This window comes from Amblyraja radiata, chromosome 25, assembly GCF_010909765.2.
Source record: "Amblyraja radiata isolate CabotCenter1 chromosome 25, sAmbRad1.1.pri, whole genome shotgun sequence".
NCBI lineage: Eukaryota > Metazoa > Chordata > Chondrichthyes > Rajiformes > Rajidae > Amblyraja > Amblyraja radiata.
In genome coordinates, this window is record NC_045980.1 from 18,365,354 (window position 1) to 18,386,558 (window position 21,205).

A 21,205-nucleotide genomic window follows, 5' to 3' on the forward strand; every position below is an offset into this window, starting at 1 on the left:
TAATTTAAAAAAAAAGTGCAGTTATTTGTGCTCATTAAAAAGTCTTATTGCAGCTGGTAAACAGGACTTCCTGTATCTCTCCGTTTTGCACATTGGTGCAATCAGCCTCTTGCTGAAGATACTGCTCTTGATCACCTTCAGGGCATGGAGTGGGTGAGTGGGGTTTGTCATTATGGAACCTAGTTTATTTAAAGTTCTGGCCTCTGCCACCTGCTGGACCGTTCGTTGCTCAGCCCCGACCACTGAGCCGGCCTTCCTAATTAGTTTGTCCAATCTGTTTTTATCCGCTATACGGGCGCCATCTCCCCAACAGGCCACAGCAAAGAACAGAGCACTGGCCACCACTGAATGGTAGACACTGCACAGTAGGGGTTGGCAGATATTAAAAGACCTCAGCCTCCTTAAAAAATACAGTCGGCTTTGTCCCCTCCTGTACACCGCCTCCATATGACACTTCCAATTCAGCTCACTGTCAAGCTGCACCCCAAGGTACCTGTGATTAGCAACCACCTCCACCTCAGTGCCCTTAAAGTTGTACTGTGTTCTCTATCTCATTAAAAATATCTTGATAAAATGGTTGTCTAGGCAGCTGAAAGAGACGTCTCTCTGAGTTTGAGCTTGTAAGGTTTCAAGCATCATTGAAAAGTATTGAAAAGAATGGATATCTTGAATGCTCTATTATGGGAAATACAGTTTTCTTTCAACACAGCTATAATTTAGAATACTTAATACTTAATGCCATTGCAGGCCGGTAAATAATTGTGGGTAAATATACATGGAATAAAAATGGAAAATGCAGGATGTACTTTGGCCCATCTGTGGGAAGAGAAGCAGTGTTAACGTTTCAAGTCGAAGCCCCTTTATCAGAACGAATATATGTGTTGATTTTTGTTGTGGTAATGTCTATTCAAAGCTGTTGAATGTTCTCTTTGATGAATAGAACATTATAAAAGAGAGATTCTTAAGCTGTGAATGTATTGGAAAAATAGTTCTAAATTACCCAGATTAGATGCAGGCGGGGCCCGATTCTCGAAAGTTATGTGTCGCTGCTTCATTTTAGCAATATGTTCAATAAAGTATAATTCTTTAAAAGCAAAAGAAATGGAGTTAAGTTGCTGCCACATTAAAAAAAAAATGAGGAATAGTCCTGTGATCATTTGAAATATTTAATTCTTAAATTTCACTTTTTAACCTTTGTTGCATTAGACAACTTGGTATTTATGACTTGACAATGTCCAGAAGACCCAAACTATCATGATGGTAAATTTAAAATGGTTTTGTCATTTACCAAATGGCTTGTCGAATAAATGTAGTGTGTGCTGCTGAGCTATTGCAGACCAGGAAGAGCACAAGTTCGATCCCTGGTCACTGCTGAATTAGCTGAAATGCACCAAGGAGGCAGCAGAGTGACTGGTTTGTTCTAGTGTGGGAAGGAAAGGAAAAAATGATTTGGTATCCCTACTGATTTTATCAAAATCCCTTTATTCATGAGAGTGTGGGGTATGATGTGAAGAAGAAATATTGTGGAGAATGTAAAGGGTTTCGGCAAATTTGTGTCATTTTATTTTTGTCTTTTATTTTTCCGCATTGTTATATTTAGAATAGTCATTTCTATTCCTACAAATTCAACTTTGTCGATATATAAATTCTGGCACAGATTAAAGTGGAATTTAGAAGCAAAAGCATTATTCATTTTTTAACAATGCAACTAAACACTTTCTTTCAGACAAACACTTTAAAAGGTTTTTGCACCTCATTTCCATTTTCCTTCCATTGTTGTTTCATCTACTACAATATTATTCTATTCCTTTGTTGGATCTCCACTCCATTTTGTATGTTTGCCACTATCAATTACTGTGGTGCAGCTGGTAGAGCTGCTGTCTCACAGCGCTTGGGACTTTAGGTCAATTCTGAGCTTGGGCTCTGTCTGTGTGAAGTCTGTGACAGCATGGGTTTCCTCAAGGTGCTCTGGTTTCCTCCCACATCCCAAAGATGTGTGAGTTTGTACATTATTTGACCTCTGTAAATTGCCCCTAGTGTGTTTGAGGGGTCGATGAGAAAGTGGGATAATGTGGAACCAGTGTGAAAGGGTGATTGATGGTTGCTGTCGGCTCGGTGGGCCAAAGGGCCTGTTTCCATGCTCTAGCTTTAAACAAAAACGAAACGGTCAGATTCACGGATGTATCTTTATGATGAACTCTTTTTTTATGTTTCAGAAGGTTTTCAGTTAGATGTATAATCTGCAGCAATTTTCAGAAGCCAAAGAGGCTCAGTTCATGAAATATGTTGATCCGAGTTTGTGACAACTCAAAGTTTAGGAAGTTATCATAGTATGGGCTGAATTCCCATAAATGTATGTGCTGCTGTTTGTCTGCTTATTATGCTTTACATGCTGCTTGAAGTCTAGACTGTAAAGGAGCTAAGACGGGTAGCAGAGATATTGAGAGAAAATTATTCGTAAAGCAAAAAAACTGATGCGAGGGTGGGGTTGACGGGTGGGGGGAGGGGGGTGGGAGGAGGAAGAGGAGTGTCGTTGGAATATTAAGGACATTGTGGGGAAATAATTAAGCACATGTGGAATGATATTTGAAAACTGGTTGTAATCATTTTCAAACTGTTGTCTTTAACATGAGTCTTTGTTGAGCAGTGGTATGTTGCTCTGGGGGTTAGCAATATTGCCACAGTTCACAGCTGACCATAAGATAGTAGTGAACACCATTACATCATTTGAGGGTAATAATGCATTGATAATGCATCTAATCTTTTTTAACGTAGAAGCAGATGTAAATCTACTTTTTGTCTTTGTCAGCTACAGTAAATTGTTACTGTACAGTACATTACAACAATATTAAGTTTTAATAGAAGTTTCGTTTTAGTTTAGTTTATTGTCACGTGTACAGAAGTACAGTGTAAAACCAGTCAGCGGAAAGACTGTACATAATTGCATATCCACATTAAATAATTAAGCCATCCCCAGTGTACAGATACATGATAAAGGGAATAGCGTTTAGTGCATGATAAAGTCCGATTAAATAAAGTCCAAATGTTTCCAATGAGGCAGATGGTAAAGGGCCTGTCCCACTTTCACGACCTAATTCATTACCTCTGCCGAGTTTGCTTGGCTCATACTCACAGCATGGTCTTCACGAGGTCGTAGGTAGGTTGTAGCAGGCCGTGATGCTAGTCGTAGGGACTCGTGGCATCAAGTAGGTCGGGGCGTTTTACTAGCATGATGAAAAATGTCCACGAGTAAAATAGGTTGTGTACGAGGTCGTGAAAGTGGGACAGGCCCTTAACTCAGGACTGCTCTCTAGTTTGATGATTCAGTTGCCTGATAACAGCTGGGAAGAAACTACCTCAATCTGTTTTCACACTTCTGTACCTCTGTGACTGATGGGAGAGGGAAGAATAGGGAGTGATTAAGGGTCAGACTCATCCTTGATTATGTTGGTGGCCTTGCCAAGGTGGCATGTTATCCTTTTCTCTTAACCGTAAAACAAGGCAAATTACTGTAAGCATAAGATCACTGAGGAATAAGCAGCATAAACTTGTGTTATTGAAATGGCACAGAAACTGAGTATATCGTTCACTGCATGTTTCTCTGGAAAGACAAACAACGCCAGTTGCAGTAGTGTAAGTCATCCGCTAGACGTATTGCACACCTGGTCCACAGTGAAGTGTCTGCTTGAACAATTGCAAGGGAAAATGAGAAAAGCCAGAGGACTTGTCGATCTCGAAATGCAGCTCATATTTGTAAAATGGGAACTACAACTAATTCATGTGAATATAAACCAGCTAGCATGAATCGTGGGCAAGAACATTTCCTAAAATCTCATGTAATCCAGACAGGGAAAAGAGACCTTAAATGAATTTAAATTAGAGTAGACAAGGCAATGCTGTGAGTATAATGCACATCACGGGTATTTTGGTAAGGAAAAGACCAACAGATCCTTAACTTGGCCCATGACCTTAATAGCAAATTATAGAGTGAAAACATAGCACTGGCATTCATTCTAGTTCTATAGAACTGAGCAGGAAGAAATATATTTGAGTTACAAGGGAATGGAAATATATTTCAAAGTGCAGAGAGTGGCAGAAGGATTGCATTGCGCATAAACTAATATGGGGCCATTAAATGGAAGTGAATGTGGAGTTATGGCGTGATAATCGTAAACAAGAGGGTGATTTTGCAGGGGGAGGCTGGAAACAATGCTTCTGAAAATGTAAGTTAACACAATATTCAGCAATTCATAACAAAAATTGCAAAGGCACTTTTTATTAAACTCTATTCCCAAAATATTCAGCAATTTTCCATGTTGCCCATGTGTGTGTGTACACCTATACTGTCAAAAATATAATCCTTGATCTTAATAATACCTAATATAGATGACATCCCAATTTCAGTTAAACTGAGGTTCTCTTGAGCTGATTCCTAATCCTCATGACATCAACAAAGCAATTATAGAGGTTCACACAAAGTGGACATTTCCAATTTTCTTGATTTTAAAAACTGGGCTATTGTACAGTTGGCATGACTTATCAGTGTGTTATTGAACACATCATCAGCCATTCTTCACCAGTGAGTGATGCAAATCATAATGGAATGGTGTAATTAGGCCAAGTACACTATGGTCTTCAGGCTGAGGATCTGTCTCCACATCACTCCCACTGCCAATTCAGGTTTTAAAGCCCACTTGCATTTGTCTTTTGTGGTTTTGCGCTTTGTTGCACTTTTAACGTGTACACTTTTAAAATAAAAGTCGGTGAGCAGGTTTTCTTCAATTGTGCCAATAGGTAGTAGTTTTCTGTACATGTTTTAGTATAATTGTAATAGATATTGTTTTTAGCTTTAATAGCTGCTAGAAATGTCCACAATTAAACTACAATTAAAACAAGATTTTGGAATTCTAAAAAAATGCATACAATTTGTAACTATTTAAATGTAAGACAGGAAGAATGCCTTGAGTTTGAATATCTTCAATCGATGTAACATCCCATTAGGCTATAACAAGGATTATTTTAATATTCGCAGGGTGCTATCGTGCTTGTGTTGTGGTACGGTTCGAAGCTCGTGTTTGATGAAAGACATGGAAAACCTGGGATTTCCTTTGGTACTTTGGCATGTAAGTGATTGAAACTTTTCTCCTAGCAAAGAATATAGGCGATTCAAAATAGTTGTACCTGTATATCATTGGTTCTGCAATAATTCACTCAACAGATTTCTGCCCCTTTGCAATCTTAGCTAGAAATTTAGATTGGCTTTTGGAATTTTGAACTAATCTTCAGTGGGATCAAGATGTGTATTTTGTTAGATGTATTTTACACAAGAAAATAAATAGAAAATCTTTGATCCTATGCTCTACCATTCAATGATTTTAGATATCAGACTTAAGAGATACAGTGCGTATCTTCAGCCCACTGAGGCCACGGCGGCCAGCAATCCCTCCCCCCCCCCCTCCCCCCCGTATACCAGTACAATCCCAGCGGACACAGGGAGAACGAACAAACTCCGTACAGACAGCACCCATAGTCAGGATTGAACCCGAGTCTCTGGCGCTGTAAGGCAGCAACTCCACTGCTGCGCCACTGTGCCACCCCTTATAATAAGATGGATGATTTGTTACCTCACCACCACTTGCCTGAACTAAGTCTGTACATTTTAATTGATATTGCTATTAAAGATGATATCTCAGGAAAAAATAGTGGGAAACTGACTCTAAACCATATTAATAATCACAGAATAAATAGCTTTATGTAAATGATACTATCATGGGTGATTTATAAAAATAACTTAATTAGAGAGTGATGTATTTTAATGGTGTTTACTGTGGACTGCCCAACCATGTACAACTCCTCAATATTAACACCCCCTTTATTCATCAAAACTTATCTCTCTAAACCCTTTCACAGGATTGCATCTCACTATGCTGTGCATTATTGTCAATCATCTGTGTGAAATAAATCAATTTTATTTCAAATGTTGCTGTATCATATGTCTGATTTGAATGTCGCACATGAAAGCTGATAATGAAGGCACCACTGTAATGATATATAGAAAGCTTTACCCACTATACATTCCTTCACTTTCCAGAATTTAACGAGTATTCAAAATTAGTCGATCCCTCTTAGCTTTGCCTGCAGATTTTTTTTTAAATCTGCAGACTTCAGATGAATCAGTTTAGAGGGGTCACTATGTAACTACAATGGTGCACTGCTGTAATTCAATTCTGACTCAAGATATACATTCCATCCTAATTTTTCAAACATTGAATTATCAAATTCATTGTCCATGAATATAATGAAAACTGACGATATAAACTTGTAAAACAGCAATTACTTCCCCACCCTTTCCCTTCAATGTAAACTTGTAAAATCACAATTACTACCAACATTTCTCCTCAACCCCACTCTCTTTCCCCTCCATCTCCTCCTTCACCACTAATGCCTCTAACATGGAAGCCCTCCAGAGCTCATGTTGATCAGAGTGTTATGATCACTGTGAAGGCTTTGTTGTAAACGTGTTACACTGAACTCTGGGAGTATAACTCAGTGGTAGAGCATATGACTGAAGATTCGGAGGTCCCTGTTCAAACCCAGGTGCTTATTGATTTGGTGTACAGATACATGGATATGAAAGGTTAATGGATAAGGGCCAAACACTGGCAAATAGGAATGGTTTTATATGGGGTATTTTGGTTGGACAGAAGGGCTTGTTTTCATACTGCAAGACTTAAAAAATACATTGACAGGTGATGGGAGCATTTCGGATAACAATAGATTCTTACAAGTTGAGATATTATGTTATCGTTAATTGGTTAATATATCTATAAATTAAAGACGCAGTATTTTATTGAGTAATCTTTAGTTTTTGTGTTTAATACGTGTTAAAAATAGCCCTTGTTGTTTAGTCTTGTATGGCTGTATTCAGGTTCTGATTTGTGCTTTAATAGAATTTAGTGGCCTGTCGATTTTATTGATCCATCATGATAACTGTAAATAAAGTGGAAATCTTTTGGATTACATTGATCATTAACTGAAATTGTCGGGAACAGGCACACAAAATAAGGATTTTTTTGCTATATTGTTTTTGTTAAAATTTCCCCCTCATTTGGATTGTTAATAAACAGTCATGAAACGTGAAGTTCAACACTTTCTGAAAATGTATGTATGTTCTTTTGCAAGTCAACAGTTCTAAATTTAGTCATGACTTTAAAACTCGTTAGATAAGAATTAAAATTTGATTTCCTTGGTGTGTGATTATTTCAGAATGAATAGCTTTCTTCATGATCTTTTACAAGTATTGAAAACCTTTCAAACTAACCATACTCTTGTGCATTATGGTATTAGCCACAGGCTTTGGATAATGAAGATTAAGGATGAGTGATTTTAATTAAACTTAAACCTCAAAGCAGATAGATAAATCTTGAAGCTATAAATGTTAAATTTCATAATTATCCACTGATTGTTCAAATATGTCTTTGTCTTTGGGGGGAAAACTGCAGGTTTTATTAATCATTTTGTCTAAGGCAGCATTTTATGTCCTGTGTCAGCAGAGTTTTATATAGTGTGGAACAATTGCAAAAATTGACATGTTCATATTTTTGCCTTCGGTCTATTTGCCAAGGAATAAAACAGCTAATAATGGGAATAACAAAATGTTCTATCACTGCAAAACTTGGCTTTACTCAGATTTATCTATTGCTCGTCAAACCTTGCACATCGCTGTTGCAATATGAAAATGGGACAATTGGCCCTGTCATTCACATTCACATGGACTTTATCTGAATTCTGGAAGAAAGGTAATTGAGGAAGTAGTTGAAGAAGGTTGGGCAGATCACTGCCTCGAAGTACCCTGAGAGCCATGGGCTGACGTGATTAACTTTTGGGAAATCACAACTTTCATTCTTTGGGCAAGGTGTGATTCCAACTAGAGAAGATTCTCATTGGCTTCACTCTTCCCGACCCATAATCAGATGCTGCCTTGATGTCAAGGCCATTCCCTCTCGATTATCTTCTGGAATTCAACTCCATGTTTAACATAACATAGAACATAGAACAGTAGAGCACAGGAACAGGCCCTTTGACCACCCCGTGCCAATGCCAAACATGATGCCAGGTTAAACTAATCTCAGCCTCATGTGATCCAAATCCCTCCATTCTCTGCAAATCCATGTATCCATCAGAAAGTCTCTTAAATGTTATTATTGTATTTGCCTCCACCACCTGGCATTGTGTTCCAGGCACCCACCACTCTGTTTATTAAAAAAAAGAAAAAAGAAATAAATAAAAACATACTAGCTCCGCACATCTTTTTAAACTTTGGTCCACTCACCTGAAAGCTACTTCAGCTTGACATTTCCTCTCTGGGGGAAAGAAATGACTGTCTACCCTATACCAAGTTTAGAATTTTTAGATCACAATTGTGCTGAGACCTGGAGCCTTGTTATCCTGTCACAACTCAAACTAAACTCTTAACAACCAAGCTATGATACCCGCCAAGTTCCTCCACCAGTTTGTACTTTACTGAGTAAGTTATTGGTGAGCAAGTACCCCTTACAATAACACCTTCCATTGCTGTGATAAATGTCACTGTCCTAATGAAGCATGACTTAGCTAGATTTGGTTTGTCATGCATTTTGCAACTAAGACACATCCTGGCAACATTTCATTACTATTTAAAATGGAGATGAGGAGGAATTTCTTTAGTCAGAGGTGGTGAATCTTTGGAATTCATTGCCACAAATGGTGGTGGAGGCCAAGCGATTGGGTGTTTTTAATGCGGAGATTGATAAGTTCTTGATTAGGAAGTGTGTCAAAGGTTATGGGGAGAGGGCACAAGAATGGGATTGAGAGGGAAAAAAATAGATCAGCCATGATCGAATGGCGGAGCAAACTCGATAGGCCAAATGGCCTAACTCTACTCATATGTTTTGTGGTCTTAAGACTAGAGAGTAAAAAATAATCACCTTTAGCTCGGGTTCTTTGATTTTTCTGCACTTTGTATTTAACTTGATGACATATAGACTTGAAATCACACTTTGCAGGTACAAACCACATCTGTTTGTAATACATGAGAACTAATTGCAACAATGGTCAGAAATGTTTGTTTCTGTTGCATATTTTCTTGACATCTAGAACAATATTGAATTTGGGCAATTGCCTTTAAATTTATTAGCCTCATGAAGTTTGTTAATGGAACGATAAAGCTTACTTCTGAAGCACTTGGAGAGCACACGAGAATGGGATTTTTATGCGATTTTTATGCAAATGTTGTGCAATTTTTAACTGTTAGTCTAATGTTCAGAGAGCACACTGACAACAAATTCTATGATCACCAAATCCATAATACAAATGTATCTGTTCAAAGTGTCTTTGTTCTGCATTGAATAGAATGTAGAACTCCATTCTGTTCACTGGCGTACACATTGATAGAACCAGGCAGTGTAGGTTTAGATATTTAGTTTGGTAGTTCCACTGCAAAAGTTACTAAAGATAAATGGCCTTTTCGCTTATCACTGGTGGAACAGTTAAAGTAAATAGAGAAGTAGGTGGTTGAAGTTGATTCCTGCTAGTACCTCATTCAATGATGGAACTTGCTGGGTGCAGACACAATAAACTTCAGCTTTGATCATTATATTGTATACTTTTTGGAGTTTTGGTTAAAATCAGAATATGACAGCTGCATTACTGCTTGCTGAAGATGTGCAGGATTTTTTAGTGTTGACAGACATAGAACAGATTTGGGAAAAGGTTTAAATCATTTTTTGGTCCTTTTCCAGTTTTAATTTGAATGTTTTTTTTTTCTCAGTTTGAATATCTGTTTGAAAACTTGTGATATACTATTTAGTAATGACTTCATTTCCTAATGTTGATTTGTGAGCTCCAGTTCTTACTTTGCTCAAAATAAGGAAATATTTCTGTCGGTGTGTAATGCCTAATAATACTGCACAAATTAAGTAAAATGTTCAATTTGATATTAAAAGAAATATAAATATAGGGTGGCTTTGCATTCAAAAGATCATTTCCATAACTAATCTATTTTAATTTTGCATGCTTTCTGCTTTTGAATTAGCTTTTATGGTTTATTCGATGAATGTTGCTATGGCATTTGGAATGTTGGCATCTCTCTACGGTGACTTCATGCAAGCTGTTGGTGCCTCTATTCGTATCTTTGAACTGTTGGATCGCAAGCCAAAAATCCCCTGTGTGGGTGGGAATCGCCTTGATTCCCTGGAAGGCCGTAAGTGGATTTTTAAATTTCTAATTAAGTTAGCCGAGCTGCTCTCTTGTAGATTTAATGGCTCAAAAAATACTTATTTTGTTGAGAAAGTTTCATCTGCAAATCACTGTTTTCGACCAGTTAATAAGACCATATTATGTCTTATAGGAGCAGTATGTAAGAAGTCTTGACCTATATGTCTTGGAAGAAGGAGCGGAATTAGGTCATTCAGCCCACTGACTTTACTCTGCCATTCAATCGTGGCTGATCTACTTCTCCCTCGCAACCCCATTCTCCTGCCTTCTTTCTGAAACCTTTGATACCATTCCTGATCCAGACCCAGTCAATCTTTGCCTTAAAAATACCCCATGTCTTGGTCACCACAGCCGTCTGTGATATAGATTAATCTGTGACCAAAGCAAAATGTAACCATGGGTTAATGTTGTTCCTGTACTTTATCACCCTGCCGTATTGTATCCCTTCAAAATATAGTAACCAGACTGGAAATAAAACATTGAATCAGTAGATTGCGGATTTTCAAAGTATTCCAATTTGCAAGAGCCATTTGCAAGAGAGGCATTTAAGAGTAATTTAGAGGTAGGTGCATAAACAGGGAATGGAGGGATATGGATCATGTGCAGACAGAGAAGATTATTTTAACCTTGCATCATGGTCAGCACAGACATATTGTGTGTTATACTATTTTGTTAAGTATAATTTGACTTGCTCACTCATTGTAAATCAGTGCTCCTGGAGCTCTGTCATTTCATTGAATCAAGAAAAATGTACTCTAAGTTACATCTGAGAATGACGCATAGGCAGATTTATTTTTTACGTGTTTCTCAATCTGACACCCAAAATGCATAATGATTGAATATTGGAATTGTGCTTTAATTTGTTCTCCAAGTCATAATAAAAACGTTGCCATATTTGTGTACAAAAAAAACAGGACTCGAATTCCAGAGCGTCAGTTTTACGTATCCAACCAGACAGGCGTCCCGGGTTTTGAAGGTCAGTATTTTTTACCTCAAATTCTCAAACTCCCAATCTCTTTTAAAGGAGGCTGTTCAAGATTGCCCATCAATCCTCTTTCAGGAACCAGGTGATCACTCAGATCTCGAAGAGACTGCATGATTTCATCTTGTTAAATTACTGGACTTGGTTTAAGGGAGTGAGGCAAAAATGGAGAAATTATCAATAGGAAAACATATGTATGATGGTACTGCAGATGCTGGTTTACACCAAAGATAGACACAAAATGCTGCAGCATTTAAAACTTTAGACTGATGAAGGGTCTCTACCCAAAACGTCACCTATTCCTTTTCTTCAGAGATGCGGCCTGACCCGCTGAGGCAGAATTCTCTGCCTCAGAGGGTGGTGGATGCTGGTTCTCTGGATGCTTTCATGAGAGCTAGACAGAGCTCTTAATGATAGCAGAGTCGAGGGATATGGGGAGAAGGCAGGATTGGGGGACTGATTGTGGATGATCAGTCATGATCACATTGAATGGCATTGCTGGCTCGAGGGGTCGAATAGCCTACTCCTGCACCTATTGTCTATTGTTACTCCAGCATTTTGTGTCTATCTTCAACAGGAAAACATGCATGGTGGAATGATCGCAGTGCTGTTAGCTTTAAAGTGGTAGTGCAAAGCCAATGGACCACCACCATAAATATGCTCAATTGTACCAGTGCCATTTTCTTGGGGTGAAATCAGTTCTAGTCCAGGACATTGGAGTTGAAGATTGGCAGTGTTGGACTTGAGCCACATCTCACCCAGTCAGGACAGGCACACCGACTTCAATTCATTAAGGTAGAAATTGAGTTTTTGCAACAGTCCAGCAGTTTTTATAATAGCTTTTTGGTCCTAGTCCACTATTGGATTATTTGATCATTTCAACTCTGACCTTAAAATTCTGTTAGAAAACTCCTGTGTAACTTGTGCAAGGCAGTTGTACTGCATGAGCAAAAGAAACGATTGCCAATTCTGTAACTGCACTTCTCCCACCCCATCTAAATAACACAGCATTTACAGGTGATTTGCTTAAAGGTGTTACAGTGAAAAACCTGTAATGAAGAATTTTTAACGAATTATTAATTAGGGGTGGCATGGTGGCGCAGCGGTAGAGTTGCTGCATAGCAACGTTAGAGACCTGGGTTTGTTCCTGATTATGGGTGCTGTCTGTATGGAGTTTGTCCGTTCTCCCTGTGACCGCGTGGGTTTTCTCCAGTGCTCCGTTTCCTCCCACTCCAAAGACGTACAGGTTTGTAGGTTAATTGGCTTCGGTAAAAATTGTAAGTTGTCCCTATTGTGTGGGATAGTACTAGTGTACGGGGATCGCTAGTCGGCGTGGACTTGGTGGGCTGAAGGGCCTGTTTCTGCCCTGTATCTCTAAACTGAACTAAACTAAATTATTTTTTGTGCAGATGTGAGGCTCTTCTGCATCAAAAAGTGATACTACATGAGCATCTAAAATATGATGTATTTTCTCTTGTCGCGCTTGCAGGAATAATTTTAGAGCATAGTACGATGTCTCTGTGATCAATGGAAACGTTCACTTTGTAGGAATTGACTTTTGAAATCGAACCGGGTAACGTGGTCGCACTGGTTGGTCCATCTGGTGGAGGGAAGTCAACTATAGTCAATCTGATAGAGAGATTCTACGACCCAGACTCTGGAAGAATATTACTCGGTATGATATTTCTCAAAAAATTAATTGTTATTCAGTTATACATATCTTTAAGTCCTACATGCTGCCAACAACAGGCTGAATCTAATTAGCATTTTTATGGTGAAAAATATTAAACAGTCTAAGAACACGGCAGCACGGTGGTGCACCATAGAGTTGTTGTCTTACAGCACCAGAGACCCGGGTTCGATCCTGACTAAGCGTGCTGTCTGTACGAAGTTTGTACGTTCTCCCTGTGACCACATGGGTTATCTCCGGATGCTCCCGTTTCCACCCACACTCCAAAGATGTACGGGTTTTAGGTTAATTAGCTTTGGTAAAGATTGTAAATTGGAGAAATAAGGAGAAGTAATGTGGGGAACAGTCGTTGCTTATGCTAAAAAGTAAATCCTGCAGAATTAATGTTTCTCTTTTTGCCAGTGCTGGCGGACCATCTGAGCATTTTCAGCATTTTTTTGTTTTCACGAACATCCTGCTTGGCGTACAATGAAGATTTGTACTTCAATCATAAAAATACTGCAATGAACAACAACAAAAAGTAAAGATAATGGTCCAGGATTTTCTACAACAATGAAATCATCAACAGAGGCTCTAAGTTAGACCATTCTTCCAAAACCTGATCTGAAAATTTTGCAGCAATCAAACTATGTATGGCCGGGGTGGCACAGTTGCGCAGCGGTAGGATTGCTGCCTTACAGCATCAGAGACACGGGTTTAATCCCGACTATGGCTGCTTTCTTTACAGAGTTTGTACGTTTTCCCTGTGACGTGCTCCAGTTTCCTCCCACACTCAAGACATACAGGTTTTGTAGGTTAATTGGCATCTGTAAAATTGTAATTTGTCCTTGGTGTGTAGGTTAGTGCTAGTGTACGAGGGGATTGCTGGTCGGCGCGGACTCGGTGGGCTGAAGGGCCTGTTTCCATGATGCTTCTCTAAAGTTGAAAGACCAAAGACTGCTTTCAATGATGAAATGGCGGCCAGCATTCCAAACCACATGCAGCATGTTGTCAGAGGTCCACATCTATTTGGAGCTGGTCTTTATTAATTTTAAATGTAAGATCATGAACTTGGAAAATACTTTGTTCCATCACTTGTGGATTAAAAATGTTGAAAAACTGGCAGCGGGGGAGGTCCGGGTTGTCATTGAGACCCCTGTACAGAGATGATAAATGTCCTGGGCATATTGCAATAATTTATTTTTAAAGTGAATTGGATGCTGGCTTTTCCATCATGAGAAGTGGAATGCAGGGGTTTAAAGCAATGATGCAGCTGTGGAACACATTCTGACTATCACACATGAGGAAAGAGATGTTAACCTTGGAACAAGTAAACTCAGATTTACTCGAGAGATATCTGAATTCTGGGAAAGGGATAGAAATTAGAATTGTATGTTATGGACTGAAAAAGCTGAAGGATGTGTGATTCAGATTCTCAATCATTAGGATAAGTGAAAAACATCAATCAATCAGATTTATTCATCACTTACGCAACAAAGTGCAGTGAAATGAACTTGCCAGCAGCGGTACAATAAAAAAGAACACACAATACACAATGAAAATTTAACACAAACATCCAGCACCGCATTCTCCACTGTGGTGGAAGGCACAAAATATAGTCATTTGGCTGATGAGGAAGTCTAGGAATAATTTAGAGTCTGCAGAAATCTCAAAATACTTTTTTTGCAAAGGGCTATAGATACTGAGTTAAATATTAAATTAAAATCTAATTTTAAGAACCAAATGCTGTTCAGGATATGGGGTGAAACACAACAGGTGTATGTGTTGTGTCAGACTGTAATCACAATCTCACAATGCCGGGACATGGTCGACAGGCTTAAGTGTCTGATACTGCTCTGACATTCGTACGTTGTGCATTAATTTAATGAGCGATAGATTTAGATCAATGTAAGTTAGTAATTACAGGCTTTTTAAGTTTAGCTGGTTCAGGTTTAGTTATTTATGATATATCCAATAGTTTATTTTATGTAGTTATTTACATTCTTTATTTTAAGAATATTGTGCACATGTCCTTTGTAATGGATCCTCTTTCAAAACAGGTTAATTTACCCCAAGTGAGTTGCTGGACCAACTAAGTATATTTGGCAGGATTACTGGGGAACTATAGCAGCACAATTGAACTTGGAGATATCCAAACCATTTTATTGTAAACTTTGCATTGATTGATGTAGTCGCTATCTTTCTCTGTATGATGCAGAACCAGAGATTGCATTCACTGATTTCTCTCTTCTATCCACTCAGATATGACATTTCTTACATTTAAGGAATCAAGAGGTGCTGAGAATGTAAAACTAACAAAATATTGACTAAATTGAAAACTTGAAGTTATTGACAAATATGTTCCAGAGCCTCTTCCAATCTTGCATATAACCTTATTTTTTCTTGGTCTAACCCAACATACAGGGTGCTATTTATTTAAGGTTCACCAGTTCCATGGCAGTTTTGTTTCAAGTTGGAAAATGTAAAAATTTTCACATTCTGGTATGATTATTAAAACAATCTGCACATTCCGCTTTTTCCAGCGGTGTTTTATAGCAATGAAATTTCTATAAAAAATAATGAAAACATTGCCGCCCTTGTGTAAAAGCATTCATTTATAAAAGTCACTTAGATTTCAACACATTACTGGGACTATTCTGTTATTGCGTAGTTTCCAACTTGAGCTTGTACCCTGCACATATGACGTTCAAATGTTGAGGAGGGTGGGAAGAAAGATAGAAGCTTGACAATTTGCTGCAATTTGGGTGCCTGATTTAATTGCATCTTATATTTCCTCCAGGTCATCAGAGTGTGATCTGTTTGGAGGATGTGAACAAACCTTGTGTTATCAATGTATTCTTGAGAATATGTAAACTATTTGCTTTAGGGAAGAGTTTGAGCCATTTTTTTCTTTCAAATTATTCTTTGTGATTTAATTCTGAACACATTCCTATTTTCGTAACTTTGCTGTTATTTAACCGTAAAGCACATTTTTCTGTAAATGAAAATTACAACAAAGCAGTCCTTTAGATTTTTATTTCTCATTTGCAATCATTTACAAATCAAATTGGATCTTTGGAATTCCACTTGCGCACTGGGTCAAATGCTTAAATCAGTGAAGGTCTCATGTGTATTTTGGCTTAAGCTAGGGACTTGGGATATGTTTTTCATTTTTGATGTGCGTCTTTCAACAGTTAGTCTGTTTCCAATTGGGGTCTTTGGCACTGAACGGAATATTATCCATCAATTTCAGTTACCTGTAGTGGGCTTCCCCTTGTTATGCCTGATAATCATTGTTTCACTGTAGATATAAATAGGTGGTTTGTTTGACTATATTGATCCATTTCACCACAATTTGTCCCCGAACTTGGCGTAATCTCCTCAAAGGTCTCGCATTTTTAAGCAGAAATTCTTTTCAGTCTAGATTGCGTTTGTATAATATTTTGCACCAGTTTAAAAGGCCTAAGGCTGAAGGCTGGCTCTACCCATAAAACAAGCCACGCCACAGGATGTATTGCTCACCAATCGGAGATTCAGCCATTTGCTCTCTTCTTGGAAGAACCTTTGAATATTAAGCTCATTGTTTCGGGACCCAAGACATTGTAAAGCTTTTCAGTTTACCAAGTAATTTCTGTCCCCCAAAACAATGTGAATACTTTTGTTTTACATTATTTTTCACTCGGGGATAGTAGATTGTCATTGATTAAAAATGTTGATCCTTTGTGGCACGTATGTTGATTCAATCTACTTCAAGTTACCATCTCATTGTTTCAAGGAACATTTACAAGGTTAACATTGAAAGTTACTTTGCACGATTGTGCTGGTTCAAAGCCAGTTTTTTGCATTTGCTGCTCTGGTCATGAGTTTTGGCAACAACTTGAAGAAACCTTTCAGCAAGTATAGTTTTGGATGCAATTTACTTGAGTAAAAGCAGAAAATTGCAAAAAGGTTCAACTGATTAACAGCATTTATGGAGAAAACAAACAGGGTAAATTATGTTAATGATATTTTGATAGAACTTGAATATTTCAAAATAAATAGCACAGTTTTTGGCGTGTAGAAGTGCTCACCTCGGGTTCAGTGTTGTAATAAGTTAGTGGATGTCAATAGGGCTGGCAGCCAATGGACTACAATTGGATCCTTCTACTGAAAGGGATTGTAACATTGGCTAAATTTCCATCCTTATTTCTGCGTTGTGAAACAGTTTTTGAAAGCAGCAATCACCAGGTGAGCACAATATCAGGCCCAATGCAGATTTGAGGACCGGCAGCTCATATTCTGCTTGGGCAGCTTACAACCTAGCGGTATGAATATTCATTTATCTAATTACAAGTAACCATTGCATTCCCTCTCTCTCCGTCCATCCCCCACCCTAGTCGTCTTGTGATTTTCACTGTTCGGATCCCTCGGCTTGTCCACAGCCAACAATGGACCATTGTGATCTCTGCCATTCCCGCGTCGTCGGCACCGGCTCTGTTTTGTTCTCAAACTTTTCATACCTCTAGTTTCTCTCTACCCTGACTCTCTGTCTGAAGAAGGGTCTCGACCCGAAACATCACCTGTTCCTTTTCTCCAGAGATGCTGCGTGACTTCAGCTAGTCCTGCCTTTTGTGCCTATCTTTGGTGTAAACCAGCATCTGCAGTTCTTTCCTCCACAATATCAGGCTCAACTGAGATTCAGACATTAAAAATATATATTTATCGTGGTAGAAGGAAATTACAATGTTTCAGCATCTTTGGTCATAAATTGGGGTTTGAAAATAATACCACTGGTCCCCATATTCAAAGTGCAAGAGTACTCAGCAGGTCAGGCAGCACCAGTGGAGGGAATGTGCATCTGGCGTTCTATGTGTATGCATTTGGTATCTGTGTGATATGTTAGTAGTAAAGTTTGTTGTTTTTGGAAGTTTACATTGATCAATAAACTTTAAAATAATTTCATGTGTTTTTTAATTAGGAAGATTCAATCTACAAAGCTTGGATCCTCAGTGGTTCCGGCAGAAGATATCGATCGTTAGTCAGGAGCCTACGTTGTTTGCAACATCTATTAAGAAAAACATAACATATGGAAGAGATGCGAACATGGAAGAGGTAGGATATTACAAACTGTGCTGCAGCTTGATTGTGCAGCGGCAACATGCAGAGTTTTGGAAAATAAAATGCTTGTATAAAACATTTCAAAATATAAAGCATAGAAGCAGGCCTTCAGGCCCAACTCATCCATGCTGACCAAAATGCCCTATCTAAGCTGGTCCCGTTTTCCTGCATTTGGCCCATATCCCTCTAAACCTTTCCTATCCACTTACTTGGCCAAACGTCTTTTTTTTAAATTTTTTTTTATTAGAAGTACGGTAAATTACAATAACACACAACACATATATCTTAATACATTTTTTGTACCGCTTCATTTTTTTTTTTTTTTAAAGCTTTAAGAAAAAGATAGAAGTAAGGAAAGTAAAGAAGGTGCGCAAGAGTTGTGAAGTGCAAGAGAGTGTTGGGAAAAGAAAGCCCCTTAGAAAAGAAGTTAGAGAAGGAAGTAAAGTAAGAAAGTAGACCCTAGAAAAGAAAGAAAAAGAAAGTAAGGACAATCGCTCTATTATAACATTAAACTCCGCAGAAAGACTACCAACCAAGTCTGTTTTTGTTGTTTTATCTCCCAATGCCAGGTCCTGATACCATTTATTTATTTATTTATTTTTAAAATTACTATTGCACCTCATGCTTGTAATAGGTCCATAAACGTAGACCACGTCTTTTGGAATTGGTTTGCTTTATCTGCTAAGAGGAATCTCATCTCTTCCAGATGTAATGTTTCAAACATATTTGATATCCACATTTTTATTGTTGGTGTGGGCGCATTTTTCCAGAATTTAAGTATGAGCTTTTTTCCCATTATTAGCCCGTAATTGAGTAAATTCTTCTGATACACGTTTAATTCAGGGATACCTTCCGATATCCCAAAAATGATCCATTCTGGTTTTGGTACCAGTTTTATTTTAATTAATTTTGAAAAAATATCAAATATTCCATGCCAGAATTTTTGGATTTTTGTACAAAAAACAAAAGAGTGCGCTATGGTAGCTTCTTGACACAGACATTTATCACAGATTGGTGAAACATTAGGAAAGATTTTATTTAATTTAGTTTTTGAATAATATAGTCTATGTAATGTTTTGAATTGGATAAGCGTATGTCGTACATTGATCGAGCATTTATGCACCTGTAGTAAATGATTATCCCAGCTCTCTTTTGAAATTTTTATAGCTAATTCTTGTTCCCAGTCTCTTCTAATTCCATCTGTTGTGGGTATTTCTATGTTTAAAATGATATTATATAAGTACGATATTAAGTTAGCTGATTCCGCCTTTGTCTTCATTGCTTCATCCAGTAAGTCGGAAGGCATATTATGATAGTCTTTTGTGTATTTTTTCAAATAATCACAAATTTGAAGATATTTAAAATATTGGTTATTTTTCAAATTATATTTCAGTTGTAGTTGTTGAAATGATAGTAATTTTCCCACTTCATACAGATCTTCGAGCGTTTTGATTCCCATTCTTTCCCAATGTATAAATGATTTGTCTATGATTGATGGTTTAAACGATGGGTTATTGGCTATTGGTATTGAGAGAGAGATAGGTTTCTTAATTTTAGATTCTGTTTTATTTGTTTCCATGTTCTAATTGTGCTATGTATAATTGGGTTTTTATTATAATTTTTATTATTCAGATTTATTGGTGAGAGGATAATCGCTCCTATATTACTCGGGGAGCAGTCCCCTTTTTCCATTACAATCCAGTCCGCCTGCTGGGCAGAATTGTCCAGCAGGTGAATCATATTTTTAATATTTACTGCCCAATTATAATACATAAAGTTAGGGAGCGCTAGACCCCCCCACTCTTTTCGTTTATTAAGGTGTGTTCTTTGTATTCTATGGGGTTTATAATCCCATATGAAATTTGTAATGTCTGAGTCGGCCAAACGTCTTTTAAATGTTGTTATAGTCCATGCCCCTACCATCTTTCTCTGGAACCTAATGCCATAAATCTAATTGTGGAAACTCAATCACCCGTGCACCTGCAGTTCCTTGTATCTGCACTTGGTATCTGTTTTGATTTTCCAAGATGAAAACCATCACAAAAGTGATCAGAAATGCTTCTATTTGTCTGACTCGCTGAATTCGTCCAGCATTTAGTTTTTTGCTCAAGTTTACAATCTCTTGTGTCTCCATCCCTGCTTCTATTTGCATATTACTTTTACAGCCTCGGATTGTCTCGAGCAGATACAACCAATGCATATTAATAGTCCTTAATGGTAGTATGCGAAAGGCAATCAAAGCCATTAATCTTACCTCAGATTTAAATTGGGATTTTCTGTTTTAACCTTTGCTGTAACTGGAAGTTCAAGACTCCAATTCTTCATTTATTTCACATTATTTTCTTTCGGGTTAAAAAGGCTTTATAATTTTGTTCGTAGTGAACTCCTAACACTGACATGAATTCTTCTTTTGGCTCGACCAGCCATAAGCTGTGAATTTGCTTTGACACGAAATGTTCAACTCCATTAGTAAGTTTATAAGGGAGTAGAAAGGAAGCGGTAAAAATGAAATATGGATTTTAATGAAATTGATTAATACAAATTTTAAATATAACTATTAAAGCTGCATCAAAGGGTTATGGGAAGTGGAGCTTGTTTAGACTGGAGAAATAGAGAGACTTATGAAGTATTTAACATGCTGAGAGTATCAGCGTGTTAAATGCTTACGATAAATGCAGGAAATGTGCCAAAAGAGCTTGGGTTGAGGCTCTAAAGAACAGAAGAGTGGACAGAGCAAATAACCTCTTGGTGAGAATATAAATTCAGAGCAGCTATAACTCAATTATGATCAAATGGATCAAAAGAATTCTTTATTGGTTTTTCGCATTCCTTTTTGTTTCCAATCGCACTTGGAAGTATTTGTAATAAAAAAAGGATTACCTACCAGGAATACCGCAGTACATTCTACTGAAGGAATCGGATTAGTGCTAACGCAATGTTTGGTTCTCAGCTCATATCACTTTGAATAATTTGTGGGCTCTGGATGATAATATCTGTAGAGATCTGAATACTTGGAACAGCTGTTGGTTGTGAAAGAAGAATTATAAACACAGGCAAGCTCGAGCGTGTTTAATCATTGGGGGCTTGTGATTATTGCAGTATTTCAACATGAAGCATAATGGTGAGGAAAAACATTGAACGATCCACCCACCCACATGACTGCAGTGCCTTCTGCACCACACTCTGGACATTAACCACTCCAC

General features: G+C 37.9%; 1 protein-coding gene across 1 annotated transcript in view; it reads left to right on the forward strand.

Annotated features, from left to right (window-relative positions):
* Positions 1-21,205, forward strand: part of LOC116987363 (ABC transporter B family member 1-like) — a 118,977-nt gene that overhangs the window by 38,719 nt on the left and 59,053 nt on the right. Inside the window, exons 12-16 of the mRNA XM_033043344.1 lie at positions 5,033-5,123; positions 10,073-10,240; positions 11,169-11,230; positions 12,785-12,911; positions 17,863-17,996. Of these exons, the coding sequence (XP_032899235.1) occupies positions 5,033-5,123; positions 10,073-10,240; positions 11,169-11,230; positions 12,785-12,911; positions 17,863-17,996 (582 nt within the window). The remainder of the gene's footprint in view (positions 1-5,032; positions 5,124-10,072; positions 10,241-11,168; positions 11,231-12,784; positions 12,912-17,862; positions 17,997-21,205) is intronic.